Below are 24,131 nucleotides of genomic sequence, written 5' to 3'. Positions count from 1 at the left end.
GTGCTTTGCAGGAGAGTTATCAATGTATGACACCGAGCTACATGAAATAGTTGATCAGGTGACCAAAAGATTGTCAAAGAGAGAGATTTTAAAGAGTGTCTTAAAGGAGGAAAGTGAGGTAGAGATTAATAGAGGTTTAGGGAGGGAATTGCTGAGCTTAAGGCCTCAGCAACTGTAGGCACAGCTGCCGATGGTGGCGTGATTAAAATCCAGGATGGACAAGAGACCAGAATTGGTGGAGTGCAGATATCTCGGAGGGTTGTAAACTGCATTTGCCACCTATCTGCCCAAAGCTAATTGTCTACGTTCTGCAATTTGCCACACCCTCTTAACTTGATATCCTTAGAAAACTTCAATATTGTTCCTCTTGTTACTGTATCCAAATCATTTATTGAAATGAGCCCAAGTCCCTTGGGCACACTTCTATCCTCATCTGTAAATTGAAAAAGCATCCTCTTACCCTCACTCTTCCTCCTTACATGCCATCTTATCAAACACTTCTGAAAATTCATATATCCAACTTCCATTGCAGTCTCCTTATATACTGCAGTTTCTTCAAAAAAATCAATTAAATTAATCAAGCACAACCTTCCCTTTACAAATCCATGCTGATTATACTTGATTAGTCCAAAGCTTTCTAAGTGCTCATTGCCTTTGCCCTTTGATATGGATTCTAAGGGGGTCATTTTCCAAATACCTGCTGGTCCAAGGGATGCACAGCTCTCACCATTGCATATTGGAAAGTCATGAGTATGCTGCCCGCAGTTTTCCGTCCATTGATTTTGGTGAGCAGGAGGAAGTGGAGTTGTAGCTGACGGACTTGATGTGAACCTTGTAGGAGAAGAACGGAGCTGAGGACTAGAGTGCGAGAGTGCCATGGCAGAGGCTGTGTGAAATGGGTGAAATGCTTAAAACATTGATGGTGTGAATAAAGGGGAAGAATCATGCCAGCAGAAAATTATTATTTATTTCTGAACATGATTGGTCTGTGGTGTCACATGCTAGCAGTTAGATTAACATTGGGATCTGATTGGTCCATTATGTCACATGGTTAATACAGGTCATTAACGTTAAGCACTTGGGATGACTTTCAATCTCTCTGCATGGGTAATAATGTAGTGGAACAGGTTGCTCGCCCATTGGAGAAGCCACCTCATTTTCATCCCATTGTAATCAATGAACTGAAAGATGGACAGGTTTTATAATGGGTGGGCAATCCAGTCTGCCAATTATCACCCAGGTTGAAAAGTACCTCCTCAATAACCCATAATAGAATGTTATAGGCAAAGATATAAGGATGAGATACTGGAGTCCATGGTTAATTTTAACTCTCTGTACATTATTCTTTCTTTTGGGCCTCCTTATCTCGAGAGACAATGGATACGCGCCTGGAGGTGGTCAGTGGAGTAACCTCTCCATGGCGCATGCCTGGGCAAATTTATGGAGGTTGAGAGTTGCCCAGTCGTCAAAACCCCCCTCTCGGCCTTTCTGGTGGGGTCCAAAGGAGTGCAGGACACGACGTTTGGCACCAGTATGGCTGCAGGAACTGCCGGAAACATGCCAAAGGTGACACATGACCGCCTACGGGGTTCCGCTCCGGATTTTCTGTTAGGGTTTACTCCCTTAGCCTTGGTCTCTCCCGAGACGCCCACATTATACACTGTTAACATCTTCATTACAATCGCTTAAGAATTGATTTGGAATTGGAATGGCAGAGATGGGTGGTTGATAAAATCAAAAACATATTATTTGATTTTTTTTTTGCAGGTACCACTCTTTGTGGAGATCTTTGCTCTTGAGGATTATGTGATCAGGATAAAAGTGAATGAGTTGAAGCCGATGAAGCAGAGATATGAAGTGCCTGATGTTATAATTAATGAGCCTGCCACACAAAGGTGAGACGGCTGGTGCAGCAAACAAAGCCTGATGGGAAGGGTTACATTTGTCAAAGCTGTTTTTACAATGCACCTGTGTACAGCCTGGACCTGACGTCGTAACGAGTAGCTGTTACCAACCTAACACTTCAGTGACACTGTTCTCTGGTGGCACATGGATCCTGTTCTGTAGGGCCATTCCCTGATGTCAATCCCCTGTTGTAATTTGTTATTTTCTGCAGCTAAAATGATGTCTTCACCAACAGTCAAGCTTTGATTGTTGTGAGTGGGTTTGCAGTCACTTTTGCCAATATGATTCCCAATCTCAGCCCTAAAGTCAGACGAGGAACACAACTGACTAATAATTTAAAGATTGAGTAAACCTGGGACACTTTTGCATTCCTTGTACTGACCAGGAATGATAATTATAATTGTTTTTATCTGATGCAGTATTGACACAAAATTTGCTATTAGACTGCATTTTGTGAAATTATTCCTTACAGCACAGTGTGCTAGATCAGCAATAGCCTCACCTACCAAATACGCCATCAGTAGTTCTTTCTGCACCAGATCAAGTGCACATCAGTGCTTCTTTTCTTCTGCCTCTAGTTTCAGCAATTCTAACTGGTGTGGATGCTGGTTCTTTCCTCCCTGACCAATTCAGTTAATTCTAGCTCTCTGTCCACATTTATCTGAACTCTTTTTTTTAGACATTTCTAAGTGCTATTGCTGAATAACTTAAAATCTCACCATTTGGATAGCCCTTTGTTATGCAAGTAATATCTCAATCCTAACCTTTTGCTGCTGCCACTGTTAATTTTTGGACTCCCTCCTCAGATATTTTTGCTGTGTTCTTTGCCAAAGACCACTGCCATGGGTGTTCACTCCCAACAAATTAAAGTGTGCCTTTACCTCCTTAGTATTTGGGTCAATCATGTAGGGACACAAGATGTATTGTTTAAACCAAATACAGTGGCAAGGGTTTCTGTTCCATCCAAGAGATCCTTGTCACTTTATTTGGTTTAAAATGTGTATCATGTGACCCCACGTGATTTTGTTGATTTTATGATAGAATAAATCTGCTGCCACGTCTTGGCTTAAGTTGCAAACTATACAACAGTCACTAGATAGTTAAACAGTAGTAAGGATAAAGAGCATATATACAGCAGTATTCAGACCTAAGTATTCTTCCTTAGAATATGCAAAATATGAAATGCTAAAATCCATTGTATAATTGGATCTCAAACAATTGCGAAGGGAGACATGAAAAATTAGGTCTTTTTTGTTGCAACAAAGCAGATTATGGACTGATATAATACAAGAGTTCTAAATTATGGAAGCATAGGACAGGGTAGATAGAAGTCTGGTTTCAGTAGTTGAGGGGTCAAGAATGAGGAGCCATAGATACAAGATTAAATGTAAGAGATTTGGAACAGGGGGTAGCAGAAACTCTTCACAGAGAGTTGTGAGGCTATGGATTTCATTTCCAGGGTTACTGGTTGAGGCAGAAACTGTCAACATTCAAGATTAGATTGAATAGGTGGATGAAGGAAAAGGGGTTGAAGGGACTGGGGGTCAGGAAGATGATTGGGACTCATTGATCACGTGGTTGTAAGTGCTGACATGGATTCGTTGGCCAAATAGCCTGTTTCTGTGTTTTGACTTCAGTGTACTTCTGTCTCTGTCTTTCATCTTCTCCTCAAGAGGAAATGTGCTCACTTACAAGATTTGTCAACTATTATAGACACACATATGGAGTCTGTTATGTGACCATCGTTTATCAAGGAAGAGAACTTTGCCAAAACTATGATAAATGAGGAGATTGTGGGGATACAGGACGAGACTAAAAATGGGTAAAGAGGAGGTACTAGGAAGGCTGGCAACATTTAAACTGGATAAGCCACCCACTCCAGATGGGATCCATCCCAGGTTGGTGAGGGGAGTAAGGGAAGAATTGCAGAGGTTCTGGCCACAATCTTCCGATCCTCCTTAGATACAGGGGTGGTGCCAAGGACTGAAGGATTATAAATATTACATCCTTTTTCAAAAAAATAGAGAAGGATAAACCTGGCCGTTACAGGCCAGTCAGTTTAACATCGGTAGTGGGGAAGCTTATAGAAACAATAATCCAGGATGATAATGAGAGGGGTAGAGGAAGTGAGAGACCTAGGAATGCATGTCCACAGGTCCCTGAAGGCATTAGGACAGGTTGCTAAAGTGGTTAAGAAGGCATATGGAATGCTTTCCTTTTTTGGCCAAGGTATAGAATACAAAAGCAGGGAACTGTATAACATGCTGGTTAGGCTACAGCTGGAGTATTGTGTACAGTTCTGGTCACCACATTACAGGAAGGACATAATTGCTCTGGAGAGAGTACAGAGGAGATTTACAAGAATGTTGCCAGGGCTTGAAAATTGCAGCTATGAGGAAAGATTGGATAGGTTAGGGTTGTTTTCCTAAGAACAGAGGTAACTGAGAGGTGACTTAATTGAGGTGTACAAAATTATGAGGGGCCTAGATAGAGGAGATAGGAAGGACCTGTTTCCCGTAGCGAAGAGGTCAATTACCAGGGGGCATAGATTTAAGGTGATTGGTTGAGGAAAGGCTTTTTCACCCAGAGGGTGGTGGGTGTCTGTAATTTGCTGCCCAGATCAGTGGTGTAGGCAGAAACCCTCAACTCATTTAAAAGGTACCCGGACCTGCACCTGAAGTGCTGTAACCTGCAAGGCTACAGACCAGGTGCTGGAAGGTGGGATTAGAATGGCAAGCTAGTTTTTGCAGCCTGCACAGACACGATGGGCTGAATGGCCTCTTTCTGTGCTGTAACTTTTCTGTCGTTCTATGGGAGAAAATTAACAGTCACTTGAACAAGCATGGACTAAAAAAGGAGAAAGAGAATAGTTTTCTTCAGGGAAACTTGTGTTTTTTGCTGAGATAATGGAGAGGGCGGATAAGGGCAGTGTAGTTGATGTGTATACAGACTTTCAAAAGGCGTTTGATAAAGGATCACAATTAGGCTTGTTTATACATTGAAGCCCATGGGATAAAAGAGGCAGCACAGCATGGATATGGAATTAGCTAAAGGATAGAAAACAAACAGTTGTGATGAATGGCAGTTTTTCAGACTGGAGGGAGATACACAGTGGTGTTCCCTAGGATTCAGTACTAGGACCACTGCTGTTTTTGATATACATTAATATCTTGAACTTGGGGGTACATGGCACAATTACAAAATTTTTAGATGACACAAAATTTGGAAGTGTAATAAACAGTGAGGGAAATCATAATAGACTCCTCAAGAGAACATAGACAGCCTGGTGGAATGGGTGGAGACATGGCAGATGAAATTTAACACAGAGAAGTGTGAGGTGATACAATTTGGTAGGAAGAATAAAGAGAGACAATACAAGCTAAATGGCATAATTTAAAGGGGCTGCAAGAGCAGAGAGACCTGGGAGTGTTTGTGCACAGATCTTCAAAGGTTGCAGAACAGATTAACGAAAGCTGTTAGTAAAGCATATGGGATCCTGGGCTTTGTAAATAGAGGCATAGAGTACAAAAGTCAGGAAATTATGCTAAACCTATATAAAACACTAATTTGGCCTCAGTTGATCTGTTGTGTCCAATTCTAGGCACCACATTTTAGGAAGTACATGAAGGCTTTGGAGAGGTTTAATAGAATGGTTCCAGGAATGAGGGATTAGATTTATGTGGATAGACTGGAAAAGTTGGGGCTGTTCTCCTTGGAGCAGAGAAGACTAAGAGGAGACTTGATAGAGGTATTTAAAATCATGAAGCATTTACAGAGTAAATAAAGAGAACCTGTTTCCGATGGCTGAAGGGTCGATAACCAGAGAGCACAGATTTAAGATGATTGACAAAAGAACCAGAGGTGACATGAAGGAAACGTTTTTAACGTAAGGAGTGGTTAGGATTTGGAATGCACTGTCTTATAGGGTGATGAATACAGATTCAATAGTAACCTTCAAAAGGGAATTGGATAAATACTTGAAGGTGAAGAAATTGTGTGGAGAAAGGGAAGGAACAGAAGAGTGGGACTAACTGGATTGCTCTGTGAAAGAGCTGGCGCAGATTCAATGCTTTTGTGCTCTGCTATTAAATGATTTTGTTTGTACTCCAGATGTCAGTATTTTAACGTGCGAAACAATATTAAAACAATGAAAAGAAACTCGGGCACCGATTCATTTTGGAAGAAAGAATGAAGAGAGGAAAAATAAACAAAGTGGTGGAAATACTTAACCCGTTAGGCAGTATCTTTGGAGAGAAAACAGTGTTAACGTTTCAGACCGATGACCTTTCTTCAGGCAGTTGTGGTTTTATTTCACATTTCCAACATCTGCAGTATTTTGCTTTCACAAACTAAATGATACAATTGTAAAGGGGGTGCAGGAACAGTGTTATGATCCCTGTGGATACATCAAAGATAGACCTCACAGATTTACTGGGCAGTCCACTCAGTGTATATGGCACAACTACAGCCACAAAGTTCTTCAAAGCTCTGAACTTCCTCAGGTAGATCTCCAGCTCTTCCAAGATGCAGCCACCGATTCTCATCCAACAACAGTTCCCCTTCAACCCGAACTCCACAGGGTGTGGTCTTCACCAAAACAGCGTACTTCTCCAGAAACCCCTCAGCTGTGCTCTCAAAAGTCTTAATGGCATGGATCCACCAGTATTACCTTAAGCAACATAAACAGCTGCAGCGACTCGCATTTGCCTATTGCCAGCTACTGGATCCACTTCACTTTCTTCAGCCTGCCAGCACTTCACCCCTGTGTGATCTGAGCTTGGATGGCTCTGTGTCTTTCAATCTGGTTCAAACCAGTTTCTGTTTCCTCAGAAACATGAAGTTTTAGTTTCAGTTTCTACTTCAGTTTTGGTTTCCCTTTCAGTCAGAGTCTGTCTCAAAAAAAACCAATCTCAACCAGGGTGAGTGAACGTAATAGAACATTAAACAAGTTATCTGTTCGGACAACAGCTCGCACATGCTCACTCACTGGTTCCGCGTGATTGCATCACTCTTTCCACCTTGGGAAAAAGAAAGCTTTACAGCAAATTCTTAACATCATGAACATTTTGACAAATAGCTTATTACGTGGAGTACAGGTAACATTTTCATATTCCACAGTTACAGATGCTGTATTTATCAAATCAGAAGGGCTTAATCAATAACAAAACCAAGTAAACTTGACAATTAGGATTAAAACAATTCAAACATCATAAAATTATTATAACTCAGATCCTTCCTTCTCTCTTACACCCCTTCTTTAAACTCTGGACACAGCATCGGTAATTACATTGTTTTTCCTTGTAACATGCACAATTTTTGGTGCAAATGGTTGTAACATCAAATTCCAACGAAACAGCCTGAAGTTCTTTGTTCTGAACTTTTCTCAAAACACTAGTGGGTTGTGGTCTGTATAAACTAGTACATCCCCCTGACTCTTGGTTACATATATCTCAAACTGTTGAAGAGCCAGTACAAGACTTAAAACTTCTTTCTTGACAGTCGAGTACTTTCTTTGATGTGTAATAAACTTCCGAGAGAAGTAGCTAATGGGCAGTTCCTTACCAGCATCATCATCTTGGAACAGCACCACTCTTACACCTATGTCACTGGCGTTGATAGCCACCTTGAATGGCTTACTAAAATCTGTGGCTGCAAGAACTGGCTGCATTATCAAAATGGTCTTTAATGTCTCAAATGCCATTTGGCATGACTCTGATGATTCGAACTTCATGTTTTTCTTTAACAGATTTGTCGATGTGGTTACTACTGTGCTGAAACAAGGGACAAATTTCCTGCAGAATCCACACATACCCAGAAATTGTAACACTTCTTTCTTTGTCTTGGGAACAGGAAAGTTTATTATCACCTGAACCTTGACCACTCATGGTAACGCTTGACCCACGATATGTCCTAAATATGTGACCTTGGCCTTGGCAAACTTGCTCTTTGCCAGATTTATGACAAGGTTTGCTTTGACCAGCCTGTCAGATGGAGCTCTCAAATGTCTGACATGATCCCTGTAAGTGCCGCTATAAACCAAAAGGTCATCGTTGCCGGCATGGACTTGAAGAGGGGTGGAGTGAGTGGCGAGGGAATGAGTTTGTAATGGGGCCAGAAAACAATGACTTTGATCTTCCCAATATTGAATTGGAGGAAATTTCTGCTAATCTAGTACTGGATATAGGATAAGTGGTCTGACAATTTAGAGATAGTGGTGGGGTCGAGGGTGGTGGTGCCATGGTAGGGTTGGATGTCATCACCTTATTGGCAAGGGCAGCATGGAGGTGAGAAACAGGAGGGACCAAGGATAGATCAATGGGGGACACCAGAGGTAATGTTGCGGGAGCAAGAAGCGAAGCCATTGCAAGTGATACTTTGGCTACGATTACATAGATAAGAATGGAACCAGGCAAGTTTAGACCCACCCAGCTGGATGACAGTGGAGAGGCATTGGAGGAGGATAGCATGGTCAACTATGTCAAAGGATGCAGACAGGTTGACAAGGACTAGAAGGGATAGTTTACCTTTGTCACAGTTGTATAGGATGTCATTTGTGACTTTGATAAGAGGCAGTTTGGTACTGTGGCATTTATTCATTTAACACAGATAGCTACTGATAGAAAGTTAATATATGGATGGAGATTTTATTCTCTTAATCATTTTATTCTTTTATCGGTGATTAACTTAAATCAGCTTGACTCTAGTTTATAAGTACCTACAATCCCTTTAGTTTGCTCATTTATCAGTGAAACATCAAAACTGTGCTCCAGACCCTGGACTACCCTTGAGAAACACCTTGAGGTAGTTATATTTTATCCTGTTTTATTGTTAGCTGGGCAGAAGGCAGTGTTGCAGTCGGAAAAAATGCTATGCTCCTGCAATTATATTGTGATTGTAATGTCTGAATTTTTATTCCTGGCAGATACAGGGTTTGCTGTTTTTAAATATATTTGGGCATTTTTCCCCCCTTTAAATGTAGTGTATAAATGCAAATTTTTGTTGCTGTTTCAATGTATTAACTATCTGTTTATGCTAGTGGATGTAAAACTGTTTATCTTTTTCTTGAGCATGTCTGATTTAGGAAGCTCTGTGTGACTATGTGGCGCACTGCTGACTGAATTTCTTTGTATGTTTTTCAGACTGACTGTTGTGTGTAAGGATGAGCATTCTGTAACACTGGTCACTGTCGATGGATACACTCAGGTACTAATTATAGCAAAGCCATTCCGAATGGACATTCAGAATCAGGGCGAAATGTCCATGACCGTGAATTCTCTTGGCCTTTTATACTTTGAACATCTCCGCAAGAACCCGCAATCTGAAATGTAAGTTTTCAACATGTCAATCCATGCCCTGTGATGTACATCCCAATATTGGTTGTGCCCTGGGAATTTTCACTCTGATAGGAACAGGAGTAGGCCATTCAGCCCATCAGGCCTATTCCACAGGTCAATGAGTTCATGGCTGATCTGTATCTTAACTCCATTTACTCATGTTGGTTCTATATCCTTTAATATCCTTACAAAAACCTATTAGTCTCAGTTTTGACATTTTCAATTGACCTAGTCTCAACAGCTTTCTGGGGGAGAGAATTTCAAATTTTCATGATCTTTTGTGTGAAGAAGTACTTCCTGACATCAGCCCTGAGCTCTAGTTTTAAGGTTATGTTTCCTTGTTCTAGACTTACCCTATGAGGTGATGTAATGGTACAGAGTAAACTGATCTGAGAGGATGGATAGTGCACTGAGTTAGATACATTTAGGATTTGGGTTCATATCCATCTCAGACTGATGGGATGAATGTTTTAACTGTTGGCTGCCATTGTGAGAATCAGCTTAGCAGTCTCACTCAATTTTAGTAGACGCTTTTCTGAGGCTGAGCCAACTTGTATTAATGGGCAGAGTTTGCTCTGAGTCTAACTGAGCTGTATCTGAACTGTCAACTGTGGAGGGATAATGAGAGGGATCTGATCAGCATTGATCTAATTGAATGGTAGAACAGGCATGAAGGGCAGAATGGTCTACTCCTGTTTCTATGTACTTTAGAATGCATCCAGCTGTTATTTGAACCAGGAATCTACAACAACTGATTTCAAGGTAAAGAACTCAAACTGCTGACCTGTATCTCAACTCCACCGACCTACCTTTGTTCCATATCCTTCAATACCTTTGCCTAACCAAAGTCAATTAATCTCAGTTTTCAAATTTTCAATTGACCCCCAGCCTCACCAGCATTTTGGGTGAGAGTTCCAGATTTCTAATACCCTTTTTTTGCAAGGAAGTGCTTCTTGACATCACCTCTGATTAGCCTACCTCTAATTTTAAGGTCATACCCCTTGCTCTAGACTCCCCAAAGTAACTGGTAGCCAATGTGCACAACTGAGAAAATCACACTATTTTTTTATTCATTCATGGGATGTGGGTGTCGCTGGCCAGGCCAGCATTTATTGCCCATCCCTAATTGCCCTTGAGAAGGTGGTGGTGAGCTGCCTTCTTGAACCGCTGCAGTCCCTGTGGGGTAGGTACACCCACAGTGCTGTTAGGAAGGGAGTTCCAGGATTTTGACCCAGCGACAGTGAAAGAATGGCGATACAGTTCCAAGTCAGGATGGTGTGTGACTTGGAGGGGAACTTGCAGGTGGTGATATTCCCATGCATTTGCTGCCCTTATCCTTCTAGTTGGTAGAGGTCGCGGGTTTGGAAGGTGCTGTCTAAGGAGCCTTGGTGTGTTGCTGCAGTGCATCTTGTAGATGGTACACACTGCTGCCACTGTGCGTTGGTGGTGGAGGGAGTGAATGTTTGTAGATGGGGTGCCAATCAAGCGGGCTGCTTTGTCCTGGTTGGTGTCGAGCTTCTTGAGTGTTGTTGGAGCTGCACCCATCCAGGCAAGTGGAGAGTATTCCATCACACTCCTGACGTGCCTTGTAGATGGTGGACAGGCTTTGGGGAGTTGAGGTGAATTACTCGCCGCAGGATTCCTAGCTTCTGACCTGCTCTTGTAGCCACGGTATTTATATGGCTACTCCAGTTCAGTTTCTGGTCAATGGTAACCCCTAGGATGTTGATAGTGGGGGATTCAGCGATTGTAATGCCATTGAATGTCAAGGGGAGATGGTTAGATTCTCTCTTGTTGGAGATGGTCATTGCCTGGCACTTGTGTGGCACAAATCTTACTTGCCACTTATCAGCCCAAGCCTGGATATTGTCCAAGTCTTGCTGCGTTTCTACATGGACTGCTTCAGTATCTGAGGAGTCACGAATGGTGCTGAACATTGTGCAATCATCAGCGAACATTCCCAATTCTGACCTTGTGATTGAAGGAAAGTCATTGATGAAGCAGCTGAAGATGGTTGGGCCTAGGAGACTACCCTGAGGAACTCCTGCAGTGATGTCTTGGAGCTCAGATGATTGACCTCCAACAACCACAACCATCTTCCTTCGCGCTAGGCATGACTCCAGCCAGCGGAGGGTTTCCCCCTGATTCCCATTGACCTCAGTTTTGCTAGGGCTCCTTGATGCCATATTCGGTCAAATGCTGTCTTGATGTCAAGGGCAGTCACTCTCACCTCACCTCTTGAGTTCAGCTCTTTTGTCCATGTTTGAACCAAGGCTGTAATGAGATCAGGAGCTGAGTGCAAACTGAGCATCGCTGAGCAGGTTATTGCTAAGTTAGTGCCTCTTGATGGCACTGTTGATGACACTTTCCATCACTTTACTGATGATTGAGAGCAGGCTGTTGGGGCGGTAATTGGCCGGGTTGAACTTGTCCTGCTTTTTGTGTACAGCACATACCTGGGCAATTTTCCACATTGCAGGGTAGATGCCAGTGTTGTAACTGTACTGGAACAGCTTGACTAGGGGCGCGGCATGTTCTGGAGCACAGGTCTTCAGTACTATTGTCGGAATATTATCAGGGCCCATAGCCTTTGCAGTATCAGCCTTCAGTTGTTTCTTGATATCACGCGGAGTGAATCGAATTGCTGAAGTCTGGCATCTGTGATGCTGAGGACGTCAGGAGGAGGCCGACATGGATCATCAACTCGGCACTTCTGGCTGAAGATTGTTGCAAATAGCTTCAGCCTTATCTTTCGCACTGATATGCTGGTCTCCCCCATCATTGAGGATGGGGATATTTGTGGAGCCACCTCCACCAGTTAGTTGTTTAATTGTCCACCACCATTCATGGATGGATCTGGCAGGACTGCAGAGCTTAGATCAGATCCGTTGGTTATGGGATCACTTAGCTCTGTCTATCGCATGCTGCTTACGCAGTTTGACACACAGATAATCCTGGGTTGTAGCTTCACCAGGTTGACACCTCATTTTGAGGTATGCCTGGTGCTGCTCCTGGCATGCCCTCCTGCACTCTTCATTGAACCAGGGTTGGTCTCCTGGCTTGATGATAATGGTAGAGTGGGGGATATGCTGGGTCATGAGGTTACAGATTGTGGTTGAGTACAATTCTGCTGCTGTTGATGGCCCACAGCGCCTCATGCATGCCCAGTTTTGCATTGCTAGATCTGTTTGAAATCTATCCCATTTAGCACGGTGGTAGTGCCACACAACACGAAGGAGGGTATCCTCAATGTGAATGCGGGACTTTGTCTCCACAACGACTGTGCGGTGGTTACTCCCACCAATACTGTCATGGACAGATGCATCTGCGGCAGGCAGATTGGTGAGGACAAGGTCAAGTATGTTTTCCCCTCTTGTTGGTTCCCTCATCACCTGCCGCATACCCAGTCTAGCAGATATGTCCTTTAGGACTCGGCCAGTAGTGGTGCTACCGAGCCACTCTTGGTGATGGACATTGAAGTCCCCCACCCAGAGTGCATTCTGTGCCCTTGACACCCTCAGTGCTTCCTCCAAGTGCTGTTCAACATGGAGGAGTACTGACTCATCAGCAGGAGGTTTCCTTGCCCATGTTTGACCTGATGCCATGAGACTTCATGAGGTTCAGAGTCGATGTTGAGGACTCCCAGGGCAACTCCCTCCCGACTGTATACCACTGTGCCGCCACCTCTGGTGGGTCTGTCCTGCCGGTGGGACAGGCCATACCCAGAGATGGTGATGGCAGTGTCTGGGACATTGTCTGTCAGGTATGATACCGTGAGTATGACTATGTCAGGCCGTTGCTTGACTAGTCTGTGGGACAGCTCTCCCAACTTTGGGACACGCCCCCAGATGTTAGTAAGGAGGACTTTGCAGGGTCGACAGGGCTGGGTTTGCCGTTGTCGTTTCCGGTGCCCAGGTCGATGCCAGGTGGTTCGTCCGGTTTCATTCCTTTTTATTGACTTCGTAGCGGTTAGATACAACTGAGTGGCTTGCTAGGCCATTTCAGAGGGCATGTAAGAGTCAACCTTGCTGTGAGTCTGGAGTCACATGTAGGCCAGACCAGATAAGGACAGCAGATTTCTTTCCCTAAAGGACATTAGTGAACGTGATGGGTTTTTACAACAATCGACAATGGTTTCATGGCCATCATTAGACTAGCTTTTTAATTCCAGATTTATTAATTGAATTGAAATTCCACCTTCTGCTATGGTGGGATTTGAACCCATGTCCAAGAGAAATACCCTGGATCTGTAGGTTACTAGTCCAGTGACAATACCACTACGCCACCACCTCCTATGTGTTTATTTGAATGTGGTTTAGTTCCTCCCTTCAACCTTTCAGCAAAATTTGTATTGAACTAGGCTGGGTCATGGATGTTAACTAAACTGGGACTTAAACAAATCTCCACTAAGTTAAAGCATGATGCAAGTCCTTTTTTTTTGGTGCATGCACCTTATCATGTTGTTGAAACATCTCAACAGTGGTTCACATAAAGAATTAGTTTTGGAATTCTTGACCTGCTGCATAGAAAAATATGGCAGCTCTGCATTCGCAATATCCATACAACGCTGAGATGAATCATCAGTTAATCTTTTTCTTTTGTGTTCCTTGAGAGAAAAATGATGACAACACCCCTTTTGGTCAGATAGTATTACTGACTCTTTAATATTTACCTCAAACAAACAAATAGGAGCCTGGTCTTATTAAAAAGATACAAGTCAATTTAGCTCCCTCAGTACTGCACCAGCGATTCAACCTGGATTAAGTGCTTAATTCCTGGCGTGGGACTTGAACCTGCAACCTATTTATCAAAGATGAAAGTGTTACCAACTCAGCCAAGCTAGCACACTGGGCAAAGCCACATGAACTACAATAAAAACAAGAAACGCTGGAAATACTCAGCAAGTCTGGCAGCATCTGTGGAGAGAGAAGCAGAGTTAATGTTTCAAGTCAGTGACCCTTCACATGAACTACAGTTGCCCTTTTAGCCCCTGGGATAGAGGGAAATCAACTAGGGTTCCCTTCGCTGATGAATATCCAATGACTTCTGATGGAAAATGTAATATTGTGGACTGAGGACAGTATTAGGCTCGGCAATGACATCTCCCCCCCCCCCCCCTTATCATGTGGACTCTCCCTCACTGGGCTTATGCATGAAGAAGCATTTGGTTCAGCCACAATTAGACTTGATTTATATCCTTCGACTCTCGGTAAGAGAAAAAGCTGCTGTCCTTTTCAAAACTCTCCTTTACCCAAATTCAGGTGTTAATTGTATAGTAATTGTGTATTTAAATGTGTTCAGGTGGTGGGCATTGTTCATTGTGTGTCAATTGTCTGATTATATGCAGGTGGAGGGTGTTAATTGGGGTCTGTCATGAGCACTTATAAGCAGACACTTAGTGAGACTGGTGGAGGGCTTTGAGTGAGTAGCTACATGTTTATAATCCTTTTACTCTGTACAATAAATGTGAAACTGAGTAACGATAGGCTCCAGCATTATCCTTCCATAACAAGATTTCTGGAATTTAACAGGCATTAACTGGTGATATTTAACAGGCATTAACTGGTGATTCACTTTTGCTCCGATATATTCCTATATGAAATTGTGGTTGTTGGGTTAGGAGGTGCATGTTTATAATATTTGTCTCTGTAAATAAAAGCTTATAAAGTTACGTATTGGGCTCCAGTACTATCCTTCACTGTCTAGCTTTCCGGAGTGTAATATCAGGGGAGCATTTTGCAAAAATAAAGAAGATAAAACACACATCTGTTGAAAGACAAACGTAAATAAATCCCACGTAACAGAATATTGTGCCTTTCCCATCCAAAACAATATGAATCTCATCTTTCTATCACCAGAATGGTTATTGTCACACTCACGTGAAGTACAGCAATGAAAATACAGAACCCAAACTGAAGAGTTATAAAAATTGACTTTTCCTCTTAAAAAAAAAGTCCTGCAAAATGGCTGCTGAAGGTCAAACAACCTGGCCCTGTATATTCAAGCTATGTTACTATCTGTTAAGGACAAAACGATACATTCCAAGTTAAGAGTTGTGAATTATACCCATCCTGAACCCATCAAGAGACATTTTTGAATTCAATGGGTTCTTCTGAAATAAAGAAGGTGTGAAGTAGCCACATCCTGGTCCATTGTTGGTCACCACAGGAAGGGGGCTCTATGTCTCCTAACAGAGGTAAGTTGTGAGAAATTTTGACCTTAAAAAGTAGCTCTTTCACAAAAACCTGTCCAGCCAAGAGCTATGAGAGATCCAGCAAAAACCAAAGAAGGAGACCTGCCGTGAATTCTACCCTTCAACTTGTTGCAGCAAGGCACTGAAAGTGATCACTGCCTCCAGTCTGAAGTCTCAACCAACCAGAAAAATCTACAAACAACCCAGGCTTGCAACTTTAAACCGAGAAACTATCTTCCCAAGATTCAACAGGTTTTCTGTGAACCCCGAACACCTACCTCACTTCAAATCCACTTACCCTTTTCCTCTCTATCTATCCATGTGTGTGCGTGCGAGTAAATGTGTGTGGGTGCAGTTGCGACCATTTCGGGAATGAATATTGCTCAATAAATAGTTAATCTTCTGTTTTAAACCTACAAGAAAAACTGTTGATGTCTATTTATTTGACAAATAAAACACAAAGAGGTTAAAACCCGAGTAACAAAAACACTTAAATAAAAGCAAAATACTGCGGATGCTGGAAATCTGAAATAAAAACATGAAATGCTGGAACCACTCAGCAGGTCTGGCAGCATCTGTGAAAAGAGAAGCAGGGTCACTGACCCGAAACGTTAACTCTGCTTCTCTTTTCACAGATGCTGCCAGACCTGCTGAGTGGTTCCAGCATTTCTTGTTTTTATAACAAAAACACTTGCTGTGGTCAGTTAGGAGGTGAGCAATGGGAATCGCCCACATCCGTTACCAGCTGGCTGTAACATTATTCTGATACTGACTACGTTGCTATGTGGGGAGGACTACATGTTCATGCAAGATACTCTAGCACAAAGCCATTTCCCCTTAGATTGATTGGTGGATTTAGATATATCAGACCATACGTGTTCCCTTCTTTCCCACAATATTAACTTTAGGTGGACCATTTTCATGCACCCAATCCTGATCCAAGAGCTGTTGCTTCTGAGGCTGAGTTTAAGACTCATTAGTCCTAACGGTCTCCTTCTGTAACATAAATTTTCTATCTTTCCGATGTTTCTCTGTTTCTAACTTTTAAGGCTTTTTGGAACATGCTATATAGTCTTGGGTGAATTAGAATCTGATTGAGTTCAATATTGTATGCAACTGGAGATCCCAACATCGTGGGAATACTATAATGAAATAAAGTAGTAACACGCTGCTCTCTGAGGCAACAACAACAACTTGCATTTTTAGAGCATCTTTATGTAGTAAAATGTCCCAAGGTGCTTCACAGGAGCATTATCAAATAAACCTTGACATGGAGCCACGTAAGGACAGATTATGCTAGATGATTAAAAGCTTAGTCTAAGAGGTAGTGTTATGGAGCATCTTAGAGAGATGGAGAAAAGATTAGGTGGAGAAAAGATTCGAGAGGGAATTCCAGAGCTTAGGGTCTCAGCAGCTAATGGCTGCTAATGGTGGAGCTATTAACCTCGGGGATGCATAAGAGGTCAAAATTGGAGGAGCGCAGATATGTCGGATGGTTCTCGGCGGGAGAACGTTACAGTTAAGGAGGGGCAAAGCCTTGGAGAATTTGAAATGAGGGCAGGAATTTTAAGATTGAGGTGTTGCCCAATCAGGAGCTAATTTTGGTCAACGAGCACATGGGTAATGAGTGACTGGTACTTGGTGTGAGTTAAGGTAGGAACAGCAAAGTTTTGAATGTACTTAAGTTTAAGGTAAGTGTAAGATAGAAGGCCAGCCAGATGGGTGTTTGAATACATTAACGAATGAGACATTAAATCGAGGCTTTGACTGCCCTTTCAGATAGATGTAAAATATCCCATGGCACTATTTGAAGGAGAGTAGTGGAGTTCTCCCAGTGCCCTTGATAATATTGACTCCTCAACAAACACCACATAACAGCCACTTAAGGGCCTTTGCCCACCTCCACACAGATTTTGCGTGTGGCAAGCGGGCATCCTGAAGCCGGGAAAAACCGCACAGGAAAAGCAGGTGGCTTCCGATTGTCTTGGGGGTGGGGGGCCCTGCTTATCGGGCATAGGGTGCCCAATGGAGGGCCACCCCCACTACCCCAACCAGCCCCACGACCCAACACGCCCCTCTTTCTCCCCCCCCCCCCCCCCACCAACCGACCACCCTTGCCTCGCCAGGGCCCGACCAATTACCGTCGGCGAGGGTGCAAGTCCTACCTCAGAGCAGTTAAAGCCTGGGGACCTGTAAAATGCGGGTCAGATCCCCAGGCGAGGCGGAAGCGAGTTTGCCACCGACTTTTCAGTCGGTGGCCGGCTCCCATCCACACAACCTGAAATCCCAGCCAGTATCCTTAGTGAAAAGCAAACTTTTGAAAAGCAGGGGTTTAATTTACTGTGAAAATACTGTGAAAAAACAATTAATTTGTTTGTGTAAAATTAAAAGGATGGTGAGTATACAAAAATAGTGTACAAAGGAAATTTATGCAGAAACATTAACCACTTCAGTACCAGAAGCAATTAAATGTCTGAGTAAATTTGGCAAAAAAAGTCAGAAATGTACTTTTTCTGTTTTGTCCACACAGTCGAAACACAAGAGGAAGCAGACTGGAAAGCAAAAGGAAACGTGACAAGGAGACCCAGAAGGTAATGGACAATGAGCTGGCGGCTTGGAAAAACTGCCTTACTATTAGAAAGCAACGAATGCTGGTATAACTCTCTTCCTCGTAGACAGGTGTTCTACAGAACTCTGTCGTGGATCACCTGCTACTTCAGCCTGTCCCAATGCAGTGATCAATGAAAGTTGGGAGAAACCTGTTTCAGGAGGTGTGGACCAGACTATGGGAGGGAGGAAGCAAGAGGCTGGCATTGCCAGCCATGTTTCAGTTCTATGAAATTTGGCAGTGATGCCAGTAGACTTCTGAGATTGGAGTTGCTTTGCTAGTAAATTGCTTAGAGTGAATTTTGGACTGGATAATCAAGTTTTGGAGGGGTTTAAATTTCTTAAGTGAGAACCAGGCAAAGTGTTTTTATCTACATCCTGTGTCTCACAATGTGGAGGCATGAATGGTTAACATTGTCAATGAATTTTCATTATTAGCAGCAAATTTTGCCACAGTTCCCCTTGTACCACTTGGCTGTTGTTGACATTGTGAGAAGTTTACAACCTTATAATAGGCCTCCGGCACTCGAGGGTTGAAGTGAACTGACTGACTTTGGATACTTTTGTTTACTGAAAGGTTGTAGGGTCCAGCACAAATAGTTGACATCCCCTTTAGAATAATGAACCCATTGAGTGTGATCCTGGAACTAGAGGAGGCAATACAAAATTAAGCAGCTTCAAGTCAGTCTAAAAATTTGAAGATCTTCTGGGAATCTTTGCTTATTGACTGACATCAGATGCTGGAGTCATGCAGTGATTAATATGTTTGTGTTAACTTAAAAGGATAGCAACTATATTAAAATAGTGTCCGAAGATATTTACCCATAAAGTAGTAGATATATGGAGCAGACTGGCCGAGGAGTTAAGATGTGCCAATTAACTCCTTCAAAAAGAGAGATTAAAAGACAAAATGCTGAAAATACACAGCTGATTCGGTATCCAAAGGAGGAAAGATGTCATTATAGCAGGACATTTAGAAAATCATATTACAGTCAGGCAAACAGGTTTTGCGAAAAGGAAATCGTGTTTGACTAATTTATTAGAGTTATTTGAGGAAGTAACAAGCAAGGTAGATAAAGAGGAACCTGTAGATGTGGTGTACTTGGATTTCCAAAAGGCATTCGATAAGGTGCTACATCAAACTTTACTGCACAAAGTAAGTGCTCATGGTGTAGGAAGCAACATAATAGCATGGATAGAGGATTGGTCAGCTAACAAGAAGCAGAGAGTAGGGAGAAATGAGTCATTTTCAGGTTGGCAAACAGTTACCAGTGGAGTACCACAGGGATCAGTGCTGGGCCCTCAACTGTTTACAATCTACATCAATGGTTTGGATGAAGGGACTGAATGCATGCTTGCTAAATTTGCAGATGACACAAAAATAGATAGGAAAGTAAGTGTCAAGAGGCCATAGTCTACAAAGGGATTTAGGTAGGTGAAGTGAGTGGGCAAAAATTTGGCAGCTGGAGTATAATGTGGGAAAATGTGAACTTGTCCACTTTGGCAGGAAGAATAGAAAGGCAGTATATTATCTGAATAGAGAGAGATTGCAGAACTCTATGGTACAGAGGGATCTGGGTGTCTTGGTATGAGAATCACAAAACATTAATATGCAGGTACAGCAAGTAATTAGGAAGGCAAATGGAATGTTGCCATTTATTGCAAAAGGGAATCGAGTATAAAAATAGAGAAGTTTTGTTACCCCTGTACAGGGCCTTATAGTTAGACCTCATCTGGAGTACTGTGTACAGTTTTGGTCCCCTTGCTTAAAAAAGGATATAATTGCATTTGAAGCAGTTCAGAGAACTCAACTAATTCCTGGGAGGAAGGGGTTATCTTATGAGGAAATGTTTTATTTATTTTTATTTTAGAGATACAGCACTGAAACAGGCCCTTCGGCCCGCCGAGTCTGTGCCGACCAACAACCACCCATTTATACTAACCCTACAGTAATCCCATATTCCCTACCACCTACCTACACTAGGGGCAATTTGCAACGGCCAATTTACCTATCACCTGCAAGTCTTTGGCTATGGGAGGAAATCGGAGCACCCGGCGAAAACCCACGAGGTCACAGGGAGAACTTGCAAGCTCCGCACAGGCAGTACCCAGAATCGAACCCGGCTCCCTGGAGCTGTGAGGCTGCGGTGCTAACCACTGCGCCACTGTGCCGAACAGGTTGGGCCTATACCCATTGGAGTTTAGAAGACTGAGAGGTGATCTTATTGAAACATATAAGATCCTGAGGGGACTTGACAGGGTGGATGCTGAGAGGATGTTTCCCCTTGTGGGGGGGATCTAGAACAAGGGGATACCGTTTAAAAAATTAAAGGTCTCCTGTTCAAGACAGAGATGAGGAGAAATTTTTTTCTCAGAAAATCATTAGTCTGTGGAATTCTCTTCTCCAGAGAGCAGTGGAGACCTGGTCATTGAATGTATTCAAGGCTGTGTTAGATAGATTTTTGATCGACAAGGGAGTCAAGGGTTATGGGGAGGGAGACAGGAAAGGGGAGTTGAGGCCACAACCAGATCAGCCCTGGTCTTATTGAACGGCAGAGCTGGCTCGAGGGGTCGAATGGCCTACCCTTGTTCCTAATTCTTGTGAATGAAACCCTTCAGCAGATTTGGTTGGGTTGCAAAAGTTCCACCATTAACCTGTCTTTCTATTTCAGGTGCTGACTAACTTGCTGTGTACTTCCAGCATCTTCTAACCTTATTTCTTTTTAATAAAGACTCAGTTGAATATCTAGCTGAAAGTGGGACTGGAGGTTGTAAGGATAAATATGTGGCTGATCATCAAATGGTCTATATGGTGCTGCAGTGTGTCTCCTGCTGGGGCAGTGGGAATGTCCTTTAAACAGATTTTTACTGTCAGTCACATTCCTCAGTGTTGGCTTTGGCTCAGTAGTAGCACTTTTGCATCTGACTCAGAACGTCATGTGTTTAAAACCTTCTATAGAAACCTGAGCATATAATCTAGGTTGACGTTTCAGTGCCATACTGAGGAAGTGCTGCACAATCAGAGCTGCCATCTTTTGGATGATGTAATAGCTCAGAATTTACTGGCTAAATAACTGCATATAAAATGGCGCTTGCCATTATTAGTCTGCAAATCGTCCAGCAACTTGTGTTACCCAGTTATTTGCAAATCGTCACAAATTGCTGAACAATTTGCAGTGCTTCACTGTTAGCCTTGCAAAAATGGCAGCTCGCCCCCAACCTCCCAGTTATTTTTAAGAAAAGATGCTGCAGTCCAGCAAATTCTGGGCTACTAGACCCATCTGCCCTCTCAGGTGGATGTAAAAGAACCCTTGGCAGTAGTTGAAGAAGAGCAGGGGAGTTGTCTCAATGTCCCTGCCAGCATTTATTCCTTAATCAATATCACAAAAACATATTATTGCTATTTGTGAGACCAGCAAATTGACTACAGTGTTTTAACAAAAGTGACAACATTTCAAAAGTATTTCATTAGCTGTGCAGCACTTTGGTATTATATAAAAATTCTTTCTTTTTTATTGCTGCCTTACTGAGATTGAAAACCAGTGTAGCACAGACCAGAGATAAGTGTTTTAGTTTCTGATCATAATGGCTGAGTTATTTTCTCTCCTTTATTGACAGTCTTCAGGAGAACCTCGTAAAGATAGCTATTCATTGTTCTTCTGCACTATAAAGGTGCAGTTTCCAAAAAGCTGAGTTTCTGAATGTCAGAGGTGCCAGAATGCCGCTTCAGGTTTTTTTTTCCCACTTTTACAACCAGGCCACGAGGAGAATGCAGTCACTGGTGGGGGATAGGAAACCAGGGCTAAGTGCTCGGAGCCTACTCGAGCCTCCCTCCTCGCCAATAACATTAGTGCATCAGTTTTGCCACCACTGCTCGGAACAGTGCCCCCTTATAGCTGTGGAGAGTTTGGGTGGAAAAGAATTATTCAAGCCTACACAGATTCCAATGTGCCACACAGGCAACAAGATGCACTTATGCTGTGTTTTAAAATGTTAAACTCAACCCCTCCTCCCCTGTATTTTCCACAGCTATGGTAAAACCATTGTACTAATAAAGGCAAGAGCAAAGGTGCTTCAGACAGCCAGGTGGGTGACCGCAGTGTTTTCTGGCCACAGTTTTGACCCTAAAAGCCAATGCTACATCATAAATAACGGCGGTGAAATGCCGCTTTTGATGATGAAAATCGTAAGGGTACCTGTTTTACTGTATAGTTACTGATGCACGAGAATGCGTGACTTCAGAACATAACGTCTGAGAATACAATCTCATTTGTGGTGCATTAACTCTGGACAAACAACACGTGTTCTCCTGTTTGTTGAAGAGGAATTTCACCCCAAGGTTGTTCTACCAGCATGGGCATGAAACTCTGAAGTTAGAGCTACTTTCAGTTCTGTGTTGTTACAAATTGAATGTTAGGCTTCTTTTAAAGTGTTAGAGTTTTCCTTCTTTCAACTTTCTTCCCCTTGGACATCTGAAGGTGCTGGCATGCAGTTCAACCAAGTGGCCATGTGTGAGCCGAGCCAGTGAGCTTCCACAGATTGTCTGAACAGATCCAATCTTGCCCTCATGCAACATTTGCCATATAGGTCACTAATTAATGGTAAAAATCTGGGGCCCTGCTGAACTCCTCCCCCTCCTCAACTCCTCCCCGTCCTCAGCTCAGTACTGAGGCCAAGTATCGTGATCCTCCTACTGTTGCTCCACTGAGATCTAACACAGCAGTCTGCCTGGTCTGTATAGCTCAGCACTACACCATGTGGTACATGGTACCCAGTGGTGAAGCCCCAGCTTAAACTCCGTTAAACTAGATGCAATGCTGGGCCCAGCAAGCTGTTCTGTAATTTTTGATTGTGGTTTGTATTTGCAGGAGAGTGAAGAAGATCTAGGATTGTGGAAGGAGCAATTTCATGAATTTATAGATACCAAATCTAATGGTGAGTAGTATCTTTGTAGTATTTCTGTGTTAAGAAACCAGTACTTTGTTTGATTTCACCTTGTCTCTTGCTTCTTTTGACTGTCACAGTAGTATCACCAAGTTAAAAAGTCAGATGAGATAGCTTAACAGGTGACAGGGCTAAGTGGACAAGCTGCACAGCCACACTTGCAAACAGGACAGCCTTCCTTCAATAATCCATTTATTTTACAGCACTGTCTTTGGAAACAACCCAATAAGGAGGCTTTGCTCTCAAAGACAAAAGAGTGTCTCCAGTGGCCAAGCAGATTTCTTCTGTTAGAAATTTGATGCCTAGCTGGATGTTTCCACTCTTTGGGAAGCTCTGTGACCATAACAGTGAAGTTAAATTTGTAACATTTTGAAGCATGCACAAGTTTTGCACATGCACAGTTATTCTGCAGTTGTGGCTGGACTCTGAATCCAGCTCATGGCATAAACTGGATAAATCTTGATCACATATTGTTGTTCCCCTTCCACTACAATGTAAGCAATTTCTCCTTCTTTGTAACTGTAGTGTATCTGACATTGTCCCTTTAATTCTAACATCTGACATCATCCCCTTAGTTGTAACTGTAGCGTATCTAACATTGTCCCTTTAATTGTAACTGTGGGATATCTGACATCATCCCCTTAGTTGTAACTGTAGGGTATCTGACATTGTCCCTTTAATTGTTACTGTAAGCTATCTGATACGATCCCTTTAATTGTAACTGTCAGGTATCTGATAGTTCTGCCCACATTGCAATCAGGTTTTGTTTAATACACACGTACGTACTTATTGTTGTTTGTTTTGAAGACTAGGGTGATCCTTTATGGATGATGACAAAGTAGCAAGTTATCTTGCAACGTCACTTCCTTAGTTTATGGTAGAAACATTCAATGTTGATATATGCTGGATTTCTGATTAAAAATACGTACACTGCTTAAATTGGGTATTTCTTCTTTAAATGCTACTTCTAATTAGGTCCCTGCTGCAACCCAACAGCACTTTTCTGTCTTCTCCAGGTGGGAAGGCAGGGCGAGCAGCTTCTAAACCATTGATTGGAAGTTGCTGACAACTGTCCCATTAACTGCATGGTGATCAAGGCCATGTATTGTTTGATATGGAAGCCCAGCCTAGAATCAGAATTTTGCATA

The 24,131-nt window shown here is 42.7% G+C and overlaps 1 protein-coding gene across 3 annotated transcripts in view; it reads left to right on the top strand.

Moving 5' to 3' along the window:
• The window catches only part of LOC137373976 (neutral alpha-glucosidase C-like), a 159,698-nt gene that overhangs the window by 49,412 nt on the left and 86,155 nt on the right, over positions 1-24,131 (top strand). For all 3 annotated transcript variants that reach the window (XM_068039679.1, XM_068039680.1, XM_068039681.1), the window contains exons 5-8: positions 1,768-1,895; positions 9,045-9,230; positions 17,963-18,023; positions 22,908-22,974. In XM_068039679.1, the coding sequence (XP_067895780.1) occupies positions 1,768-1,895; positions 9,045-9,230; positions 17,963-18,023; positions 22,908-22,974 (442 nt within the window). The remainder of the gene's footprint in view (positions 1-1,767; positions 1,896-9,044; positions 9,231-17,962; positions 18,024-22,907; positions 22,975-24,131) is intronic.

The sequence above is a fragment of the Heterodontus francisci genome, chromosome 9 (assembly GCF_036365525.1).
Source record: "Heterodontus francisci isolate sHetFra1 chromosome 9, sHetFra1.hap1, whole genome shotgun sequence".
Taxonomy (NCBI): Eukaryota; Metazoa; Chordata; class Chondrichthyes; order Heterodontiformes; family Heterodontidae; genus Heterodontus; species Heterodontus francisci.
This window is presented reverse-complemented; position numbering and strand designations above follow the sequence as displayed.